The sequence below is a fragment of the Arctopsyche grandis genome, chromosome 4, assembly GCF_051622035.1.
Source record: "Arctopsyche grandis isolate Sample6627 chromosome 4, ASM5162203v2, whole genome shotgun sequence".
NCBI lineage: Eukaryota > Metazoa > Arthropoda > Insecta > Trichoptera > Hydropsychidae > Arctopsyche > Arctopsyche grandis.
Genome location: NC_135358.1, coordinates 26,011,405 through 26,032,896, shown reverse-complemented (window position 1 = coordinate 26,032,896; position 21,492 = coordinate 26,011,405). Strand labels below are relative to the sequence as shown.

At 31.1% G+C, this 21,492-nt stretch overlaps 1 protein-coding gene across 2 annotated transcripts in view; it reads left to right on the top strand.

The window, feature by feature from the left end:
- The window catches only part of para (sodium voltage-gated channel paralytic), a 34,509-nt gene extending 14,089 nt beyond the window's left edge, over positions 1-20,420 (top strand). The window contains exons 15-37 of one of the 2 annotated variants that reach the window (XM_077429305.1): positions 2,151-2,228; positions 2,701-2,944; positions 4,572-4,786; positions 4,862-4,967; positions 5,054-5,122; positions 7,646-7,923; positions 7,998-8,171; positions 9,535-9,697; positions 9,847-10,034; positions 10,126-10,330; positions 12,320-12,484; positions 12,575-12,699; positions 12,882-13,023; positions 13,093-13,358; positions 13,445-13,618; positions 14,314-14,436; positions 15,876-15,998; positions 16,832-16,954; positions 17,031-17,225; positions 17,304-17,549; positions 17,627-17,897; positions 17,987-18,291; positions 18,464-20,420. In XM_077429305.1, coding sequence (XP_077285431.1) covers positions 2,151-2,228; positions 2,701-2,944; positions 4,572-4,786; positions 4,862-4,967; positions 5,054-5,122; positions 7,646-7,923; positions 7,998-8,171; positions 9,535-9,697; positions 9,847-10,034; positions 10,126-10,330; positions 12,320-12,484; positions 12,575-12,699; positions 12,882-13,023; positions 13,093-13,358; positions 13,445-13,618; positions 14,314-14,436; positions 15,876-15,998; positions 16,832-16,954; positions 17,031-17,225; positions 17,304-17,549; positions 17,627-17,897; positions 17,987-18,291; positions 18,464-19,324 — 4,839 coding nt within the window. In that variant the 3' untranslated portion in view covers positions 19,325-20,420. Of the gene's footprint in view, positions 1-2,150; positions 2,229-2,700; positions 2,945-4,571; positions 4,787-4,861; positions 4,968-5,053; positions 5,123-7,645; positions 7,924-7,997; positions 8,172-9,534; positions 9,698-9,846; positions 10,035-10,125; positions 12,101-12,319; positions 12,485-12,574; positions 12,700-12,881; positions 13,024-13,092; positions 13,359-13,444; positions 13,619-14,313; positions 14,437-15,875; positions 15,999-16,831; positions 16,955-17,030; positions 17,226-17,303; positions 17,550-17,626; positions 17,898-17,986; positions 18,292-18,463 lie in introns of those variants that run through there. The other variant, XM_077429306.1, reaches the window with a different exon arrangement.
- The last annotated feature ends 1,072 nt before the right edge of the window (positions 20,421-21,492 follow it).

Sequence of the window (21,492 nt, the reverse complement as noted above, 5' to 3'; positions counted from 1 at the left end):
AAAGTTACACTTATTTATCGTTAAATAAGCTTTTATATATTTATACACTCATTTTAAAGCTTGTAGATTTTCATCGATCATTCCTCTTTGACTTCATATTGTAATTTCACGAATTTTTATGAACAATCACAATTGCTATTATAATAATTATACATATCTACATTTTCATACTTGTAAAACTGCTGGTAGCCTTGGTTTGAATTTACATACTGGGTTTTAGAATACATACGGAACATTTTTTACATTCATTATATTGCACATTCACTAAAAAATTGACATTTCTTTCATATCAATAGGTCATCGGGGTTTTTGAAAATATCTTCAATTTCCAATATACATGCATATATATAATATATTGTATATATGTATATGTAATTTGATTACTTCGATCATGAATATCAGCTAAATCTTTTGTTCAAATCGACAATTGAGAATGAAAAAACACTTACAATATATTTTTCAACGCGAATATGGAAATTTTAAATTGGGCTCTCTTTCATAATATATAATATATTAGTGTGTGTGTGTGTGTGTGTAATATTTGTCATTGATTTGTGTCTATTTAATCTTAGAAGATCATATTTTTTATTTCACGATACATGTACGTTGTCATCTGTTTTGATTTGTTCTAAAGATCATTCATTCGTAGTTAAATATGTAGAACTATTTACAATTTGAACATCCTTTGCATGTTACACATAAACTTTACTTGCTAGAACAAAGACGAATGCTTTCGTATTGCATTTTTAACTAGATTTTTCAAGTCTTCAGAAGGTATATATATTTTTTTCAATACGGAATTAACCGAAACAAATTATCCAAAATATTTTTGTTATATTTTTACTTTATTTTTAATTAAATCAGATCGGAATATTTGAAATCTTCTGAAGAATTTTATGTTTTTTAATGGTACAAGGGTATTTGTATTAGATGACATAATCATCGCTAAAGGTAGGTTCTGAATTTAATAACATCCATATACTAATTAATGAAGTTATATAGTCATAAGCAAATTTAACAATGAAATTTATAATATTTGAGATCCTTTATATGAGTTATAAGTACATATTATACATTAACAGTGACTGTAATGAGCCATTGAATAAAATACAAGTTATAACATAATGCACGTACCATCTTGCACGGCATTATTATTAAAAAAAAATTGATGGCATACCATATTTTCAGAGTGGCATGTTTGTAATTCATTTGAGTATTCAAACAAATTTATAATATAGTAAAGTCCTTATAGTAAAATTGAAAAATTTTATACATATAATATTATTATATAATGTTGCTTTGTTAGAGCCTTTTAGTATTGTAAGGACATTTTCTAAATGCTTTGTTTTTGAACTGTGGTTCGATACTATACTCTCGGATATGTAGAATGGTGCATCGCATTGTATGAAGCATGCAGTTTATATGTAAAACAGTGGTTTTGAGCATTATACATATTTATATATTTATATGTATGCATATATATGTATGCATATATATGTATGTATATATATATATATATATATATATATATATATATAATATATGTATGTATATATTAGGTATAAATATATATATATATATATATATATATATATATATATATATATATATATATATATATATATATATGTATATATATATATATATATATATATATATATATATATATATATATATATATGTATGTATATATATATATATATATATATATATATATATATATATATATATATATATATATATATATGTATGTATATATATATATATATATATATATATATATATATATATATATATATATATATATATATGTATGTATATATATATATATATATATATATATATATATATATATGTATGTATATATATATATATATATATATATATATATATATATATATATATATATATATATATGTATATATACATGGTAACTATATTCGGTACAGATCAGTGTTCTTTTCCTAACTGATAAATTAATGTGATCGATGTTGTGACTTCCTAGCACTTACTTAAAATTACTATATATATTTATATAGCCGCTTGCTTTTGACACTCGATGTTATTAAAATAACTAAATAAAAACTACAATTATTGTACAACATTCCGTAAATTGAGTGTAATGATCGATTATTATGTCTTAATTGAAGGTTCCCCATCCTGAAAGACTAGCTAAATATGGAACTAAAAGCCAGATTTGTTATGCGTTCTACCAGGATAGCTCGCAGGTATGTGGAGCATTGTAAACCTCATACATTGGTGTTGTTCCATAAAAATTAAAATTTTAGGATGTTCTCTTCATAAACTTGATTTGAACGAAGGCGATCTTCTTTCTCTCTGTCACTGTATTTATTATATGATAACTTTAGCTCAAAAATTACTTTGTGTTTGCACCATTCTGCATGCTATGAAACGTTGATATATCTATATATTTTCAGTTAGAATCTAATACGCTAGTTTTAGTACATATGAAAACTCAAGAAATAAAATTTATTACTAGATTGTATATTTAATACTATTTGGTGCATTTTATTATAACTTTTGTATATATACATATTACAAAAGTTTAACCGTTATACAATTTGTTGTATATCTGTATCTAGGAGACTACAACTTGTGTAGGATTTGCTTAATTAATTTGAAATTTGTTCTAATTAAGAGCTTATTCGAGCTGGCATCAGCTGAGATTATTTTTTTCAGGCAAGCTTATCGTTGCCCGGCTCACCATTCAACCTGAGAAGAGGCTCGAGGGGATCCCATCAGCTCACACTAAGGAATGGCAGAGGGCGATTGGTGCCGCCGGGAGCTGACAGGAAGCCTCTCGTCCTATCAACATATTTAGATGCTCAAGAACACTTGCCTTATGCGGACGACTCGAACGCTGTCACACCAATGTCGGAAGAGAACGGTGCCATCATTGTTCCTGTGTATTATGCTAATTTAGGTCAGTTTTGCAAGCAGATAAATCTAGCCGCCTACATACTATCGATTCGGAAGTTCTATTCGCGCACTGAACACAAAAAAAAATAATGATGAGAGTTGAAAATTACTGTTTTTAATATACATATGTTACATATAGCTTGCTGAACAATCTAAAGTAAGAGAATTTAGTAAGAGAATCTATATAACGTATGTACATATGAGTATTATGTATGTGCGCATATTTTATTTCTCTCGATTTTCTGTAAGCTATGTATTTTTAAACTCAGTATAGTTAATAACATCAAAATTTAAATCATTTTAAATTTCAGCCCTAAAAAAATGTATTAAAATTTCAAAGCACGCTTTGTTTGCCTTTGGAAATTCATTATTAAAGCATGTCATTATTATGTTTAAAACAAAATGCATTAATTTTTTTTCAATCAATAGCACTTCCGAATATTTTCATTCCATAAAATTAACATTGTGGAATTTTCATAGGTAAAGTAGTAATTTTTTACATTTGAAAAATCTTTTTTATTTTATCATTATTAATATAATAATATTTAAACTAATTGTATATGTGTAATAATTCTAAGAATAATAATCAATATTTAATTTCAAACTCGAAACAAATTCAATGTAAATAACAGGTGATATAGATTTATCTGTAGTTTAAGTGCTACACGTAGGATTATTTTGAAAGCCGTTCACTACTTATGATTTTTATTTCAAGTTTCTGTTATTGAGTTCATAATAAAGTACTCAATTTACACGCTTCAGAACAGACGCATAAACACGTTATTAAAACACACAATATTGATTTTATTATGGCTTGCAAGAAATATAAATTAACTTATGTACAATATATTAGACATACATTTGTGTATATGTATGATATAAATAAACACAAGCACGCGTATATCACTCACTAGCTATAGAGACAGAATATAAAGTACATATTGCAAACTGAATTGAATTTATTAAATATTCATCAGATTTTTAATTATATCGGTATGAAGTTTGAGTGAACAGTTCAAAAAAATTAAATCACTTTTTTTTTAATTCTTCACACATTTTTATCAATATAATACACAAATAAGCAGATATAAATTCAATTACATATATATACTTATTTATTTAAGTACATGTATGAATTTCAAAAAAATCTAAGTCAATTTTTGAATTTTTTCATCATCCCATGGTCTTATTAGATTTTTTTTTTATTTCTGGTCGACTTTTAAAGACCTACTTCATAAAATCGATAATATAAAAACGAGTGTTATTTGCACCGCTTGAAAAGCTTGTCTTTACAAATAATATTTAAGCAACGTTGATTGATTAAATAACAACACTTTTTTTTAAATATTGTACTATACTTTTAAAAAAATCGTTTGGTTTCAGGTAATCGACTCAGATCAAAATTGACTTCCTATAAATAATAGTTAAAAAAATGCATTTCATCATTTTCAGACTTTAAATCATAAATCATATTTACAGATTGATTACGACCGTTACAAAATTCATAAGTCTTATTAAAACTATCAAATTTCGCATCGATTTTGATCATTTCGCTCGAGACTTTCCCTCAAGCTTGATTTTGTCGTCCGTCGCGAGCTTGCTTTAGAACTATTTTTTGTTTTGTTTGATAGGTTCTCGGCACTCATCATATACCTCTCATCAATCTCGCATATCCTATACATCACACGGTGACTTATTAGGCGGACTGGGAGGAAAACAAATACCACAGACCAAAGAATCACAGTTGAGAGGTAGATCAAGTCGAAACCAAAGTCTGACGTACCATCCGAATGGTCATCCATACCAGGACACAAATCACAAACCAGCACTTAGAGAATACCTTAGCGTGAGTAAAAATGCCTTTAGCAATACATTATAAAACATACAATTCATAGCATAATATTTTCGTATAAAAATACAGGAAATGAGTTCAGAATGTACTGACGAAGCTGGAAAAGTTTTAAAACATTCAAACGACAACCCCTTCATAGAACCAGCACAACAGCAAACAGTAGTTGATATGAAAGGTATAAAATGCAATGTTTTAATCACTTAAATGAATAGTTATAATATTTTTTTATTAATTTTGAAATATTTTAACTGTTCATTTCAGATGTAATGGTTTTAAATGACATCATAGAACAAGCAGCAGGTAGACAAAGTAGAGCTAGTGATCAAGGAGGTAATTATCATCGCATAATCATTAAACTATTGAACTATTCAAACAGTAGTCTTCTATATATTATATATTATATGTATATGTTCATTGCATTTATCCATTTGTTTGCTTGATGTCCATGAAATGTGATGCATAAAATAACTATAATTTTATATTATTATACATATATACATACATATCATACATTGCGTAGTTCATTCAAAACCAAAATATTTTATACCAACTTATTATTCAATAATCACATCGATCATCTGTACAGATACACTCTGACTTACATTATAAATACATAAAAATGCAACATGTTGCTTGTAAAAAAAAATATTTTGTAAAATATCTCGACTACATACATTTTTTTAACATCATCATATTTCATTGATCATTGTTTAATGTATGATATGTTAAATATTGAAATCCGTAAAAAAATACTTGTTTATGTTTATTGCCATGTCCTCCGTTGTATAGTATTGGTTTCTGAAAAAAAAATTACTTTACTTAATAACGTATTTCTGATTTAAGTTGGTTTTGTTCAGGGGAATGAGATGTTACCCTCTTCCAATGGTGAAATATATTTTGCATTTAAAATTTGCTTCTTGCTTTTATTTTCTATTTTTTTGGTTTCTTTTATTGACTATTTTATATTGTACGTTTTTGCATTAGTGCATATCACCTATAGATAATAAACCGATTTCAGATTTGATAAGTACTCCTTATAATTTTTATTTTAAAATTAACCATTTTTTGAAACATCGCAAGCATGCTTTTTCTTTTCTATAAGTTTGTGTGTGTGTGTGTCTATATTTATGTATATATTATATTATATTATATATCCATATTTATGTATTTATATATTATAGTAATTATTGCTTTTATCATACTATTGCACGCAAAATGTCATAATCCAATGATTTAACGCTTATATTTTCTATTTCATTTATAAGACTAATAAAATAATCCAGAATTCATACAAAAACCGTAATGGAAAATGGAAAAATAAGTGTTATCTCAGATTTCGTCAAAACTTAACAACAAATTAGTATAATAAATTACACAATATTGGGATTTTATAATTCATTATATTGCATATATCTTAAACAAATTTTATAAAAGTGGACTGGTAAATCCACATATGTATGTATGTACATGTATAATATGTATGTATGTACAAAATTGCTATTGAAAGAAGCATTGGTATAATTTTTGAAAACATGCTTTTATAAAAATTTATTTTCATTACTGTTAATATTAATTACTATCTATCGAATCCACACTGAGTATCCTAAACCAGCGATGAGTAACCTAATTCATGCGATGATTTTCAAATAAACATTTTGATGAGTTTTCATTAACAAAAATTTAAATGTACTTGCAAAAAAACATTTGCAGCCATTTTTAAGGGAGGGGGGAGATGCTATGAAATATTCTTATTTGGATACAATTGTGTAGCCCTCGTTAAAAAAGGTTGAGTAACGCTGGATTAGGAAATAGGTAATGATTTTTATACTGCACGCGGCACCTTTTCAGACTTCAATTTTAGATTTTTAGGCATGGGAGCTCAAAAAAGGTTCGCCATTGCCGTCCTAAACTTGAAACTACAATGTGATACTATTTTTTTTTAATTATGAAGAAAATGTTTTAAAATTATATATGTAGATTTTTGTGAGGCTTCTTGAATTTTTTATATAAAGTGATAATATTTATTAAAATTTTGATTTTATTTACAGTGTTCAGGGCATATTTAAAGTAAAATCATTAAAGGTATTAATTTTGAATGCATGGATCTGTAATATGAATTCCGTCACAGAGGCTTCAATAATGTTGTGTTATTTATACATTTATTTATCATAAAACGTGCACACTGCATTTTCAATATTACATTCACTGAATTTTATCTACATATACAATTTGATTGTTTGAACTGGTAATTGTAAAACACAATAGGAATATAGAAAAGAAATACACGAACAATTTCTTTATAATTTGCAAATATATAAAAATTTTATATGATCGCAATTTTTTCAATTAAATAACTAATTATTTTAAGTACTAAAATAATTAAATTTATTACACAATTTTTACTAATAAATTTAATTGGAAGAGTTGTGAATTTTAAGATTTTAGCAGTACATTTACATAGCACAGAGATTTGCAATATGATGAGGCACTTTTTTTGAATCAACAACATGAAGTAGTACAAATTTGTATCTGATTTATTTTAGATTTAGAATTATGAAACATTTTATTATGTAGCAGTCGAAGATGTGTCTTAATAAAAAAAAATATTATTCCTAAGTGAATAGCAAAAAATGACAGATTAGATGTGTACTTAAATTTGAAAATGTAAGCAACATGTAATGAGAGATATCTTCTTCTGCTAAGAACTTGACTGAAAAATATTTTTTTCAGCTTTTTAGCCAGCTTTCTTAAGAATTGGAAATCTCTTTCCCCTTAAATTGTGTTTTTATTTTGTGTTCTCTCAATAAGAGTAAAGTATATTTTAAACCAATACTAATATGTGGGAATTGGCAGTTTCCATATACTACTTCCCTCCGACAGAGGATGACGAAGATGGACCAACGTTCAAAGAAAAAGCTCTGGAGGCTATCATGAAGGGCATAGACGTATTCTGCGTATGGGACTGCTGTTGGCTGTGGCTCGAATTCCAAAGATACGTTTCATTGTTGGTTTTCGATCCGTTCGTTGAACTTTTCATCACACTTTGTATCGTTGTCAATACGCTATTCATGGCTCTCGACCACCACGATATGAACAAAGACATGGAGAAAGCCCTCAAAAGTGGCAACTATGTAGGCAGCTTTCACCTCAAATAATCCTATTATAATCTAGTTGTATTTTATATGTAATATTTCTGTTTTTTCAGTTTTTCACCGCTACTTTTGCAATAGAAGCGACACTCAAATTAATAGCTATGAGTCCGAAGTATTATTTTCAAGAAGGCTGGAATATATTTGATTTCATAATTGTAGCGCTTTCATTGCTAGAACTCGGATTGGAAGGTGTACAAGGATTGTCCGTGTTGAGATCTTTTCGATTGGTAATTTCAATTTAATATTTCTGATACACATACATACATAAATTGACATACAACTTAAATAAATCTTTTTTCAGAATGAATCTTATATTTATTTAATATTGAATAAAATATATTATGTCTTCATTTTTGTTATATAAATTTAAAAGGTTTCGAAATACGTCATAGGGTGAATGCTACAGTTATTGGTTAGATAAATAACCTAAGCTAACGAATGTAATGTTTTAATCGACTTGAATATTGTATAATAATTTAAAATAATATATTACTATCAGTTTGTACTGAACACGGGCGCCGTCGCAGGTACAAAAGGTTCTTATAGGTCTCTTCTTATTTTTAACTTTAAAATCCACATGGCCAACAATTGTAGCGTTTACCCTGAATCATACACAACATAGGTAATTGACAATATGTGACAAATTCTAAGAATTATTTTTATGACATTCATATGCATTTATTTTTAATTTGTTTTAAACATTTTCATTTAACTTAACAATTACACAAAGTACATATATTTGCAGCTTCGTGTTTTCAAATTGGCCAAATCATGGCCAACTCTCAACTTGCTAATTTCAATAATGGGTAGAACAGTGGGTGCCTTAGGCAACTTAACTTTTGTCCTTTGCATTATAATATTTATATTTGCCGTGATGGGAATGCAGTTGTTCGGAAAAAATTACACAGGTTTGTCGCAATGACATACCCGCCATAGTAAAAGTTTTTCTCTATATACAACTGCTAATTTTTAACAATATTACAAATGAATCTAGCTTCATATATCAACGCCGGCTTGTAATTTATTAAATTACAATTATTTCACACAATACTTGCACAATACAGTTAATTTTTTTTTTTTTTTGTACACCATTGTTATCAATTTTATCTAAAATAAATAAAAACAAAAACTTGTCAACTCCATTGAAATATTAAATAGTAAAACATTTTCTTATTAAGCACTCAATATACATATGTATCACAATGTTGTATTTGATAACAATACTCATTTTTCAATGATATTGACAAGGTTTAGTTGAAATATATTGCTTTACTTTGGAATATATTTTGCATAATCTACAAAAATAAGCTATTGCTATTTTATGTACATACATATGTACTAACTTAATTATTTTGAAATTAATAAAATTAAAATTTACAAATACATACACTTTGCTGAATGACATGACAGCTTCAATTATGACATTATCTAATTTTTAATGTACATATATTATAATTATTTCCAATATGCTTTAAATTTCTGTTTTAAATTTAATAATACAATACACACAGACATGTCGAATGACAGAATATTTTTATCGATTCTGTATTATGAAACTACTGCACAAAAAAATTACACTTGCTATTGCAGCTTCGAGTATTCAAGTTGGCAAAATCTTGGCCTACGCTTAATTTGCTTATATCTATCATGGGAAGAACTATGGGCGCCTTAGGAAACCTGACCTTTGTCTTGTGTATTATTATATTCATCTTCGCCGTAATGGGAATGCAACTTTTCGGAAAAAACTACTGGGGTAAGTCGTACAAACCTTTTTGAGCTTTCTATTAGCATCAACTTATTTTCTATTCGATTTTTAACAGTAGTTTATAATGTCGTATGTAGAATGAAGTATATTTTCAACTATTGATCGTGTACTTATGTATTTTTCCTTGGTACAATTAGATAATGTTGACCGGTTTTCTGATGGAACACTACCCAGGTGGAATTTCACCGACTTCATGCACAGTTTTATGATAGTGTTTCGAGTGCTATGTGGAGAATGGATAGAATCTATGTGGGACTGTATGTTAGTCGGAGATGTATCCTGCATACCATTCTTCTTGGCGACTGTGGTCATAGGAAATCTTGTGGTATGTACTTTTAAATGTATAAATTTATATACCATATATAATATTTTGCTGAATTTTTCTGATGGGATCCTCTGTTTGTTATAAAAAATAGGTGCTCAATCTTTTCTTAGCCTTGCTCTTGTCAAATTTTGGTTCATCGAGTCTTTCGGCGCCAACGGCTGATCAAGAAACGAACAAGATCGCCGAAGCGTTCAATAGAATATCTAGATTCAATGCTTGGATCAAACGCAGCGTAGCGAATGTCTTCAAATTTCTGCGCACCAAGTTGACGAATCAAATAGCTGACCATGCTCCAGGTGAGGGCCCAAGCCCGAGTTGGAAACAAGGTTCATATTTTGGACAAAAGATAGCAGATAGCTTGGCTTTTCATATAATATAATTAAACATATATTCACATCATGTAGCTTCTCGAAAATGTTATGTTTTTGTTTGTACTAAAAGTACAATCATTACAAAACGATTAATCATTCGAGTATTGTTTTATTTTTTTTAAACATGTAGTCAGTGCGTACCTTCGCGAATCGAACAGATCTACTAATGTCATTGTAAAGAAAATCGGTTTGATAATATATTATGTAAAAATAATTTGATTTGGAAAGTTGTGCCAATAGCTATCTCATAATAAACATAAAAAATAAATACACATGCTATGTATTTTTAAAACAACAATTAGCTATTAGCTATTTATTTCAAAGCTGAATGTGTATTTATTTTTATGTGGTTATGTATAAAAAAAAATTCGTATATAAATTTTAAGTATTGCATGCTAAATGTTTATTATTGTCAATGTTAATAGTGCCAATGCATTAAATCTCTGCTTTTTGTATGATTGATTTAAATATCAAAATACGATCTTTTGCATTGACAATATTGATGTATTCCATGAATCAATTTCAAATTCTCCCCTAATCGTCGCATGTTTTATTAATGTCGCTTGATCCATGTCTTTTATCCATTTCCTCTCGAAATTCATTGTTCCTGTTTTTTGTTTTTTTAATCTACAACAGCATGTTTCTTTCAAACGATTTGTTTACGATTATCAAGCGTAGAAATTATACAGCTGGCTTGTCTTTTTTAATATAACAAAGCACTTGTTAGCGGTAATTATGAAAATCTTATCTTCATTGTATGTATTTGGTGTTTTGCATTAATATTTTCAAATATACTTCTGATTGAAAATTAAATTGCTATACATTCTCTGTAGATATATCCATTAAAAAATCTTTTGAAATTTCATAGACACTATGTCGATTAAATATGTATGTATATGTTGAAAACTCAATAATATGATTGGTCGTCGATATTTATCATATTTTTAAAAAAATTTGCGATTTTTAATCGAAATTTTTTGTAATACAACATATTTTTTTTATATATTGACTTTCAACATACATACTTAATCAGCAAAAAAATTGATAAAACAATAAAAAGATTCATAAAAATTAATCCATATAATGAATAATATTATTGAACTTGAAAGATTCTTATAAAATACCAAAATTTTTATCATTTGGTATTTGAAAATTTTTCATAATAGAGCGATTCACAGAATTTTGTAAATTTTGATTAGGATTAATAGAAGTATTTTCGTTCCACTAAGAATTAAATTTCTAATTGGAATAAAAAATACACAACATAATTTCTCAATACGTAAAAATAGCATACGAAATTCTGTCAATCGCACTAATATTCTATCTCTATTCAAAAAATTCAAACAATTTTTTTCCAAACAAATATTTCAAATACTCCTCATCAGTATTTTTACCAATGCTTTATGTGTACGTATATTTAAATTGATGTTATTTGAAATATTTGTTGATGTGTTGCGTCGTTGTTTGTTTGTTTTTTGTGTTGTATGTATATAAGACAGAAAACACGCCCCCTCTCCTGTTTGCGTATTCAGATGTGTTTGTTTGTGAAACCCTCTAAAATCCGTTGCACGTTGGATGTTGTTCATAATTATTGTATCTGTATATTAGCGTAACGTCAGTGTTGTCATTATAAATATCATAGCTGAGGTCATGCATAAATTTTATGGTCAGTATATTATTTTATTAAAACACACACACACATAACAGAAACATTTTTAATTTACACACAAATTCAATGAAACGTACCATGTGAGCACATAATCTGACTTCAGTTTTTCGAAATGTCGAAGTAGTGTACTATAAAATTTGTGCTTCCCCTCATGTGTTGTATCGATGTCGTGTTCACTTAAAACGGATGGTTTTCTAAAATTGGGATGTGGCGTGATTTCGTTTGCCGGCAATACGGGCGCCCAGGTCTAAAGGCAGCTCTCTGTGGCCGCTGTGTGTCCTCAGAGCGTGGTGTGGACAATGAACTTGAGATGGGTGGAGACATGGACGATGCAATTATATACCGAGATAAGAAACACAAGGATCAGCTGGAAGTTGCCATCGGTGATGGTATGGAGTTCACAATTCATGGTACGACCAGCGCACGTTCAAACTCAAAAACAATACAATGGGTGATTTTTCATATTTTTAATGAAACAAAACTATTATTTTAAATTTTAGGCGATCTTAATACAAAGATGAAAAAAGGAAAAATGCTAATGAACAATATAAACTCCATTAGTGGTAATCATCAGGATAATAGATTAGAACACGAATTGATGAATCATAAAGGACTGCCTTTACAGGTAAAATCTTATATCCATTTTATTTATAAAACTTTAAGTTATGAAAACAATCATAGAAACCTCTCTCCCTTTCTTCCTAGAATGAGTACCAAAAATTGGAAATAGATGTAATAGCTTTAACATATTTTCATTTCCGTATTTGAAAATAGTTTAAATAATTGACTAAATGTTTTGCGTTATAGGATGACGATACAATCAGTCAAAAGTCTTATGGTAGCCATAAAAACAGACCGTTCAAAGACGAGAGTCATAAAGGATCGGCGGAAACAATGGACGGTGAAGAAAAACGTGATGCTAGCAAAGAAGATCTTGGTCTTGAAGATGGTGGGTATCATTTATGTTTAAGAAATCAAAATTGTATTGACGGTGATATTGTATTTTTTGATACTGTAGACGACGATGGCGCCGAAGATGAAGATCTCGACGGTTTAGGTTGTCCACAAGTGGTGGCTGCAGCCGACGAAGAAGTGATTGAAGACTCGCCGGCTGACTGTTTTCCAGACCAGTGCTATGCACGCTTTCCGTTTTTGGCTGGAGACGACGATGCACCTTTCTGGCAGGGATGGGCCAACCTGCGCCTCAAAACTTTTCAACTCATTGAAAACAAATATTTTGAGACTGCTGTTATTACCATGATTTTATTAAGTAGCTTAGCTTTGGTAAGCATCCCTCCCAATTTAACTTCAACAGGTGCAGTTTATGAAATTATTTATTGTTATATATTTTTTTTCATTTACTAATGCAGGCCCTTGAAGATGTCCATTTACCACAAAGGCCAATTTTACAAGATATTTTATACTACATGGATCGTATTTTTACCGTAATATTCTTTTTGGAAATGTTGATCAAATGGCTTGCTCTTGGATTCAAAATGTATTTCACGAATGCATGGTGTTGGCTCGATTTCGTCATTGTCATGGTACGCTACCGCTATTTTTATATTATAATAGATTTAATGCATTTCATAAAAAAACAAATAAGGTAAACTCGCCTAGTAATATCAAAATTAAAATTAACGACAGCTAAAATAAAATTTACACATATTATTAGAAGGTATTTGAATAACCAGTAAAAAGGAGCTTCATTGATTAGTTGAGTTTACCTTAGCAAATAGTTTTTAAGTAGATTAATCAATTTTTATATTTCATTTATATGCAAAAGATAATATTTCCGGATATATACATACCATGTATTAAAAAAATAGGTTATTGTACTAAAAGTTTTGAATGGAGGAAGGAGAAGAACACAAAAAAGGTGGTAATGATTGAAGGACAAGAGAAGAAGTACATAATAAATATTAAAGGAGCATTTTTCCTCCTAATTTTATCACCTTGTGGGTATCGTTTATTGATAGTTCAGGGTTGCAATAATGTAATAATAAAAAAATCATCTACAAACACCATCTACCTTCAATTTTTTATGATTAAACTTATCTTTCACTATATTATAAAATTAAAATGCTTATTGACGTGAACTTTCATAACTGATACATATTAAAATGGTTATTTCCTAAATATGTATGTATGATAAAATACAAAAGAAGCCCATGTTAATAGTTTCTCAATATACTTTATGTACTTCGACGCTGATTTAACAATTCGAATCTGGATGTAGTTGTCTATGATAAATCTGGGTGCAGTTTGCGTCGGTGAGGACAGCATACCGGTGTTTCATTCCATAAGAACGCTCAGAGCCCTACGACCATTGCGAGCAGTGTCTCGTTGGGAAGGCATGCGAGTGAGTAAACAAACACTTTCCCGAATCAAGGAATTAAACGTCAAACCGCTAAATCAGCAACTCTATATTTATATATTCTGCGTCCTCCTTCCTATACAGGCTTTTATGGGGGTATTCGTGGTGCTTTTGTCTGCCGATACTATAATCTTTTCCAATTCGAGCTTAGCCAAAATAATCAGTGTGTCTATGAAAAATCTGAAATTCGCATAATAAACCGTTAAATATACAAATATACATTTTTCATAAACAACTACACATAAGAGAGCATAAAGGCAGCAATGTGCTTAATATACTATATAAATAATATTAATATATTCTTACATATATTCCCATATCTATTAACCATATATATATATGTATTGCTTTCAGGCATTGTATGCATATGTATGTGTTTGCTTCGATAAATATCTACTACATACAATGTGTGTTTTATAAAATACAAGATCCATTTTTTTTCCAAAATCCATCGAAACATTATATACATATGTATTCATAGTAACGAAATGAATGGTTTATCTGTATAAATAATATTTTTCAGCAATAATCCTATGCTTGTCCTGAACAATAGCATAGGACCATACTCTATAAGCTTTGTCGTCGGTGTTACGTGTTGCACTTGTTTTTTTTTTTTTGTTTGTTTTTTTATGTATATTACAGATGTTTCAAAAGGTTCGGTGATTATTCCGCACAAAGCGATCTCGCGCAAGTCACTAAAATCTCGATCACGGAACATCTTACACCCGAAAGTTCTATCAACCGAGAGGTACCCACGCGAACTATCGAACTAGCGAGAAATTTAGTTGTCAGATATTTCGTATTCGCGATTTTCGGAGCAACTACTTTCGTATGTGCGATAGCAATGTGCGAAATAATCCATTTAAAACTATAAAGCACATTGCTATAGTTATACAAGTTGCATGTTATGTATTTATATACATGCGACAGCCATTCAACCCCTACCTATTAAAAAATGTGGCTTCAGTTTTGAAACATTTGTACTTTCAAAAAATTATATAATTTATTTGTGATGTGGTGTGGTATCTATAAAGCTATGTGCTTTAATTCCTACTAAGGGTACACTTTATCAGCAAGATAAGTGTGTCTTTAGTTCGATTTATATTTGCTATGAAATTTTCAGGTTTTATTTTATTTTCTTATTGTTGTAAAACGTTCATTTTCAAATACAGAACTGACTGTTTTATATTAAATTTATGAACTTATTAATATAATATTGTGATTCCTACAAACGTCATATTTGTAAAAACTGTTAGTTCTGTACTCATGATAGTTTCGAGTACAGTGTTTGTTCACTCAATCCTGTGGAGTCACAGAAATTTCATCAGTGCCATCAAAACATATTCAGAATAAAGGTCAACATTAAAAAAAATGTTTTTTTGAATAAGAGTTCAAGTTGCTTGTGTCATTTGTGAATTCGGCAGGTGTCGCTTATTAACTTCGTAGCCGCGTTATGCGGTGCAGGAGGTATCCAAGCATTCAAAACCATGAGGACTCTGCGTGCTTTGAGACCTTTAAGGGCAATGAGTCGTATGCAAGGCATGAGGGTATGTATCCCTCCTTATAAACCTGCCAAAATTTTAATTACTAAAAAAACATTTTTATTACTCTATTCAGTAGACTTTTTGATCAAATTTTAGTCTTGAAAAGTAGTAGTGCACATGTGATTATATAATATTGTATAACTAGAGTTCAACATAAGTTATATTCAATTATACTAAATACATATTTATACCATTTAATTACTTTTAACATCACAATTTAATTTTCGCATATCGAGTTAGCATGCACGCTCAAATATTGCATGTTTCCAAAGACAAACGGCATGTAACATGTTACATCATGTACACCAAGTATAACGTATAAAGCTGTAAATATCCAAAATTGAGCTTATTAGTATGCCCACCTAGTTTTTTTTCATTTGAAAAAATAATCATTTAAACTTTGTAGAAAATCAAAAACATCAAAACTTTGTAGAAACGAGATTTTTATTTTATTTATTTATTAACATTAATAAATAAATTAGCTAATGAGGCATTGATGGTAACATGAATTATAAAAGATTACTTTATTTTATTGAGTTGATTCAAATGCATGTTTGTTCCATTTTGCATTGCATTAAGTATTATATTTATTTGTTTTACATGCATTCTATTAGCTTACTGATTTCTGGCTTTTTTGATAATATTTATTAGTGTTGAATTGTTTACGGATTTTATTTTTTAAATACTTCCAGTGCACTATAATTTATTAACGTAAGTACTGTTAATGTTACCAGTAGATCAATAAAATATTTAAGAAACAGACTTCTTTACAATTTTTCAAATACTATTAACTATAATAACATTATACCGATTTAATATCGATGAATAATTTTCAGGTTGTAGTCAACGCTCTAGTACAAGCTATTCCATCTATCTTCAATGTACTGTTGGTGTGTTTGATATTTTGGCTAATTTTTGCCATCATGGGAGTCCAACTGTTTGCTGGAAAATATTTTAAGGTTGGTTACATTTAATTTAATGACATAAAAATTCAGCCACTTGAGTAATTTTATAAAAATTAAATATTAATTACAGTGCTTAGACAACGAAGGAGTTACATTGAGCCATGAGATCATTCCGGACAAAAATGCCTGTATAGCTGAAAACTATACGTGGGAAAATTCACCGATGAACTTTGATCATGTAGGAAAAGCTTATCTTTGTTTGTTTCAAGTCGCCACTTTCAAGGGATGGATCCAAATTATGAACGATGCAATTGATTCACGAGAGGTATTTAATCACCAAACGATTTAATACTAAAAAAATGAATTTATTTCAATTAATTCAATGTGTTTCAATTTATTTCAGATTGACAAACAACCCATAAGAGAGACCAATATCTACATGTATCTCTACTTTGTATTTTTCATTATATTTGGTTCATTCTTCACTCTCAACCTATTTATTGGAGTGATCATCGACAACTTCAACGAGCAAAAGAAAAAAGCTGGAGGTAGTCTTGAAATGTTCATGACTGAAGATCAGAAGAAATACTATAATGCGATGAAGAAAATGGGATCAAAGAAACCACTAAAGGCTATTCCCCGTCCTAGGGTATATTATCATACAATAAATCTGGTGCATAAATCTTTTTACAATATGTAATGTAAATTTAATTTATTTTGTTGTAGTGGCGTCCTCAAGCTATAGTATTCGAAATAGTGACGAATAAAAAATTCGACATGATTATTATGCTTTTCATCGGTTTCAATATGTTAACGATGACGATGGATCATTATCACCAAACCGAAACCTTTAGTTTTATACTCGACAATCTCAACATGATATTCATCGTCATTTTCAGTTCTGAATGTCTCATGAAAGTGTTCGCTTTGCGATATCATTATTTCGTAGAACCATGGAACTTATTTGATTTCGTAGTCGTTATATTGTCTATATTAGGTAAGTGGGTGTGACTGGGGTGTTGTATACATACATATGTTCTTTACAATACATTTTGTATACATATTTCAATGTGTGATTGTTTTTAGGTTTGGTCCTCAGTGATATTATAGAAAAATATTTTGTATCTCCAACTTTACTGAGGGTGGTGAGAGTAGCTAAAGTAGGTAGAGTACTTCGCTTAGTGAAAGGAGCCAAGGGTATAAGAACGCTACTTTTCGCCCTCGCCATGTCGCTACCGGCATTGTTCAACATTTGCCTCTTACTTTTTCTCGTGATGTTTATCTTCGCCATATTCGGTATGTCGTTCTTCATGTACGTGAAGGACAAGAGCGGATTGGACGATGTGTACAATTTTAAAACTTTTGGCCAGAGTATGATTTTGCTCTTTCAAGTGAGTGCACACCATCCGATAGTACACATATAAAATAGTTTCATACGGAACGTTCCAAAAGTCTCAAAAGGGGTTTCGTTCAACTAGATTCAATGTATTAAATGGAACCTGTACGAAATTTTTAGAATGTTCCGAGTTTATGCAATACTATATTATGAATTTGGTGTTTCAGATGTCTACATCTGCGGGTTGGGACGGCGTCTTAGACGGTATCATCAATGAGGAGAATTGTGCGCAACCCGACAACGAAAGAGGAATCACCGGGGACTGTGGGTCGGCGACGATAGGGATCACGTACCTATTGTCGTACTTGGTCATCAGTTTTCTAATTGTGATAAACATGTACATTGCTGTGATTCTCGAGAACTATTCACAGGCGACGGAGGACGTGCAAGAGGGTCTGACGGACGACGACTACGACATGTACTACGAGATATGGCAACAGTTCGATCCGGACGGCACCCAGTATATCCGTTACGACCAACTGTCGGACTTCTTGGACGTACTGGAGCCACCGCTCCAGATCCACAAGCCGAACAAATACAAGATCGTCTCGATGGACATTCCTATATGTAAGGGTGATCTGATGTTTTGTGTGGACATATTGGACGCGCTCACGAAAGACTTCTTCGCGAGGAAGGGTAATCCCATTGAAGAAACGGGAGAGTTAGCCGAAGTGAACACGCGTCCTGACGAAGTGGGCTACGAGCCGGTGTCGTCGACGCTGTGGAGGCAGCGCGAAGAATACTGCGCAAGACTCATCCAGCACGCGTGGAGGAGACACAAGCGGCGCGAGGAGGGAGATCCTGACCCGGATGAGGGGGGGGATGATGGGGCGGCGACGGACTCTGGGGCCGGGGGTGGCGGAGGCGGTGGCAGCGGCGGCGGCGGGACCGACGGAGAGGTAGCCGGGGGTGCCGACAGCCCGGTGGGGGCTCGCGACACTGCCGTCTTGGCTGCTGCCGGGGGACACCGCGTCGTCCTGCACCAGCGCTCACCCCCACCCTCACCAGACGACCCCAGGGACGTCTGACCCAGCCGCAGCCCCAGCCGCAGCCTCAGCCGCAGCCCCAGCCCCAGTCCAGCACCGCCACCCCTGCCGCCGCCGCCCAACCACTAGCCCAACTGTGCTTCTTCTTCACCACCCAGTTAACTCAAGTTCGTTCGCGCGTTTCGCACATATTGAACAAATTTTATATATTACATTATACATAAATTAACTTAATTTAACAAAAAAAAAAAAAGAAAAATATATATATAAACATATACGCTTCTCTTCAGTGTGTCGCCGGTTGAGTGTGTGACGATTTGTTTGTTACTATTGACGATATGTTTAATTGAACAATTTAAAAATTATAAATATACTTAATTAAAAAAAAAAAATACCGACGGAGTGTACCTGAGCCGACCGTTTCCGAGATTCCGTCGATTAGCTTAGTGTTGTTTTGCCCCAATTCCACCACCCACCAAACACCATCTCCACCCGATCCTTCCTAGTTGGGATTACCAGACCTTCAGCGAAAAATTACAGATTTTGTCTCACTTAAACTTTCTGTTTCTGTAAAATTTTACACTAAAAAAGAAAATATGTACTTTTAATAAAAATCGCATTTTATATTGTAAGACTTTGTAAAAGTTTGTGTAAACTATACATACTTGCAAATGTATCTCAAAGAATTAATTTTGTATTATCGGTTGTTGCAGTTTTCGTATCTCAATAACGTTGTCGTTTTGTGTATTATTTTTGTCCAGAATCTTACCCTCCAGAAAAATTTTCTGAAACTACATTTTCATCTTGAACGACATGTATTTTCATGCTGAAAAATTAAAAATGAAAACATTTTATTTAAACTTCATATGGAATAGTACAAAATATATACATACATATATTCTAAACGGATCAGAAGGTCTGGCGATCCGACAGTGTCAGTCCGTGTGGAGAATTGGGAACGGCGGTGAGAGTACCGCCCCGTCGAGTTTTAGATACGACAACCCAAGTGCTGCTTACTGCCTTCCCCGAGTCACGCGTCTAGGACGACCAGCGCTAGCCAGCCCAGTTTTAATTATTAATTGTTGTGTACGTGTGCGTGTGGACGATTTCATTTTATCAAAAAAAATAAAAATAAAAATTACAAACACACACACACACACACACATAAGCAAATAACAAAGAGAAAAAAATGTCATCGAAATGTTGATTTTTGTACAAACTACACAACTCCAAGTCATGAATGAATGTGTGTGTGTGTGTGTGTGTTTATTGTCCGTCTCAACAGATAGAGCTTTCCGCAAGAAGACACGACTGATACTTGGTTCACGTTCCACTTGTCCTGATGCAGAGGACGCGCGGTAGCTTTTGTACGATTTTTCCGGAGAACGGGCCGTCGGTGTACGAAAGCGCCGACAGCACGTTTCCTCCGGTTTATTCCGCTATTTTACTTCTCGATTCGATATTTTCGATAAGGTGATTTGAATTGCGTCTATCTCGACGAGGACTAACTACCTTTCCAATGTTGTAAATATCTCTTACACTTCGACACGGCGTTGAATTTGGAAGGTTTCTAGATCGGGGTTATAAACTAATCTAACTAACATTGTAAAACAAACGGACATTTGATTCGTTAGTTTATGTTGATTCATCAAAGTGCATACGTTCCGCTTCCCCTTCCACCAATTTCCAATTATATTAATTACATATATATGTATTGATTCAAAGATTCCTCTCGGTAATATGTATATTCGCCTCTGATTACACCTTCTGAATTCAAATCTGGTTTTAAATTAATTCAAGCGTGTTGGTCACGTACGTCAATTCGTTAAATATTCAAAATATAAATTTTCAGTTAAGTGTAACAAAAATAAATGACCCAATATTTTAAATACCAATGAAATTGGAAAGAATTTTGTTTCTGTGAAGACAGCGTTTCTCAAATTCTTAGTAAATTATCAATGGACAGATTTGTGAGATTAAAACACTTATACTAAAAGAATGTATCATAAAAAATTAGATATTTGTTCGCACAAAATTTTGAACAATTAATTGACTGTAAAATATAAAAAAAAATGTATTTATTTTTACTACCGGAGTTTCGTTTGAATATGACCATTTTCACAGAGAATACCGAAATAGTTTGAGAAACGTCGTATTAAGAAAATGGTAAAGTTTAAAAATCACCTTGTCAATACGTTTTCTTTGTTGTA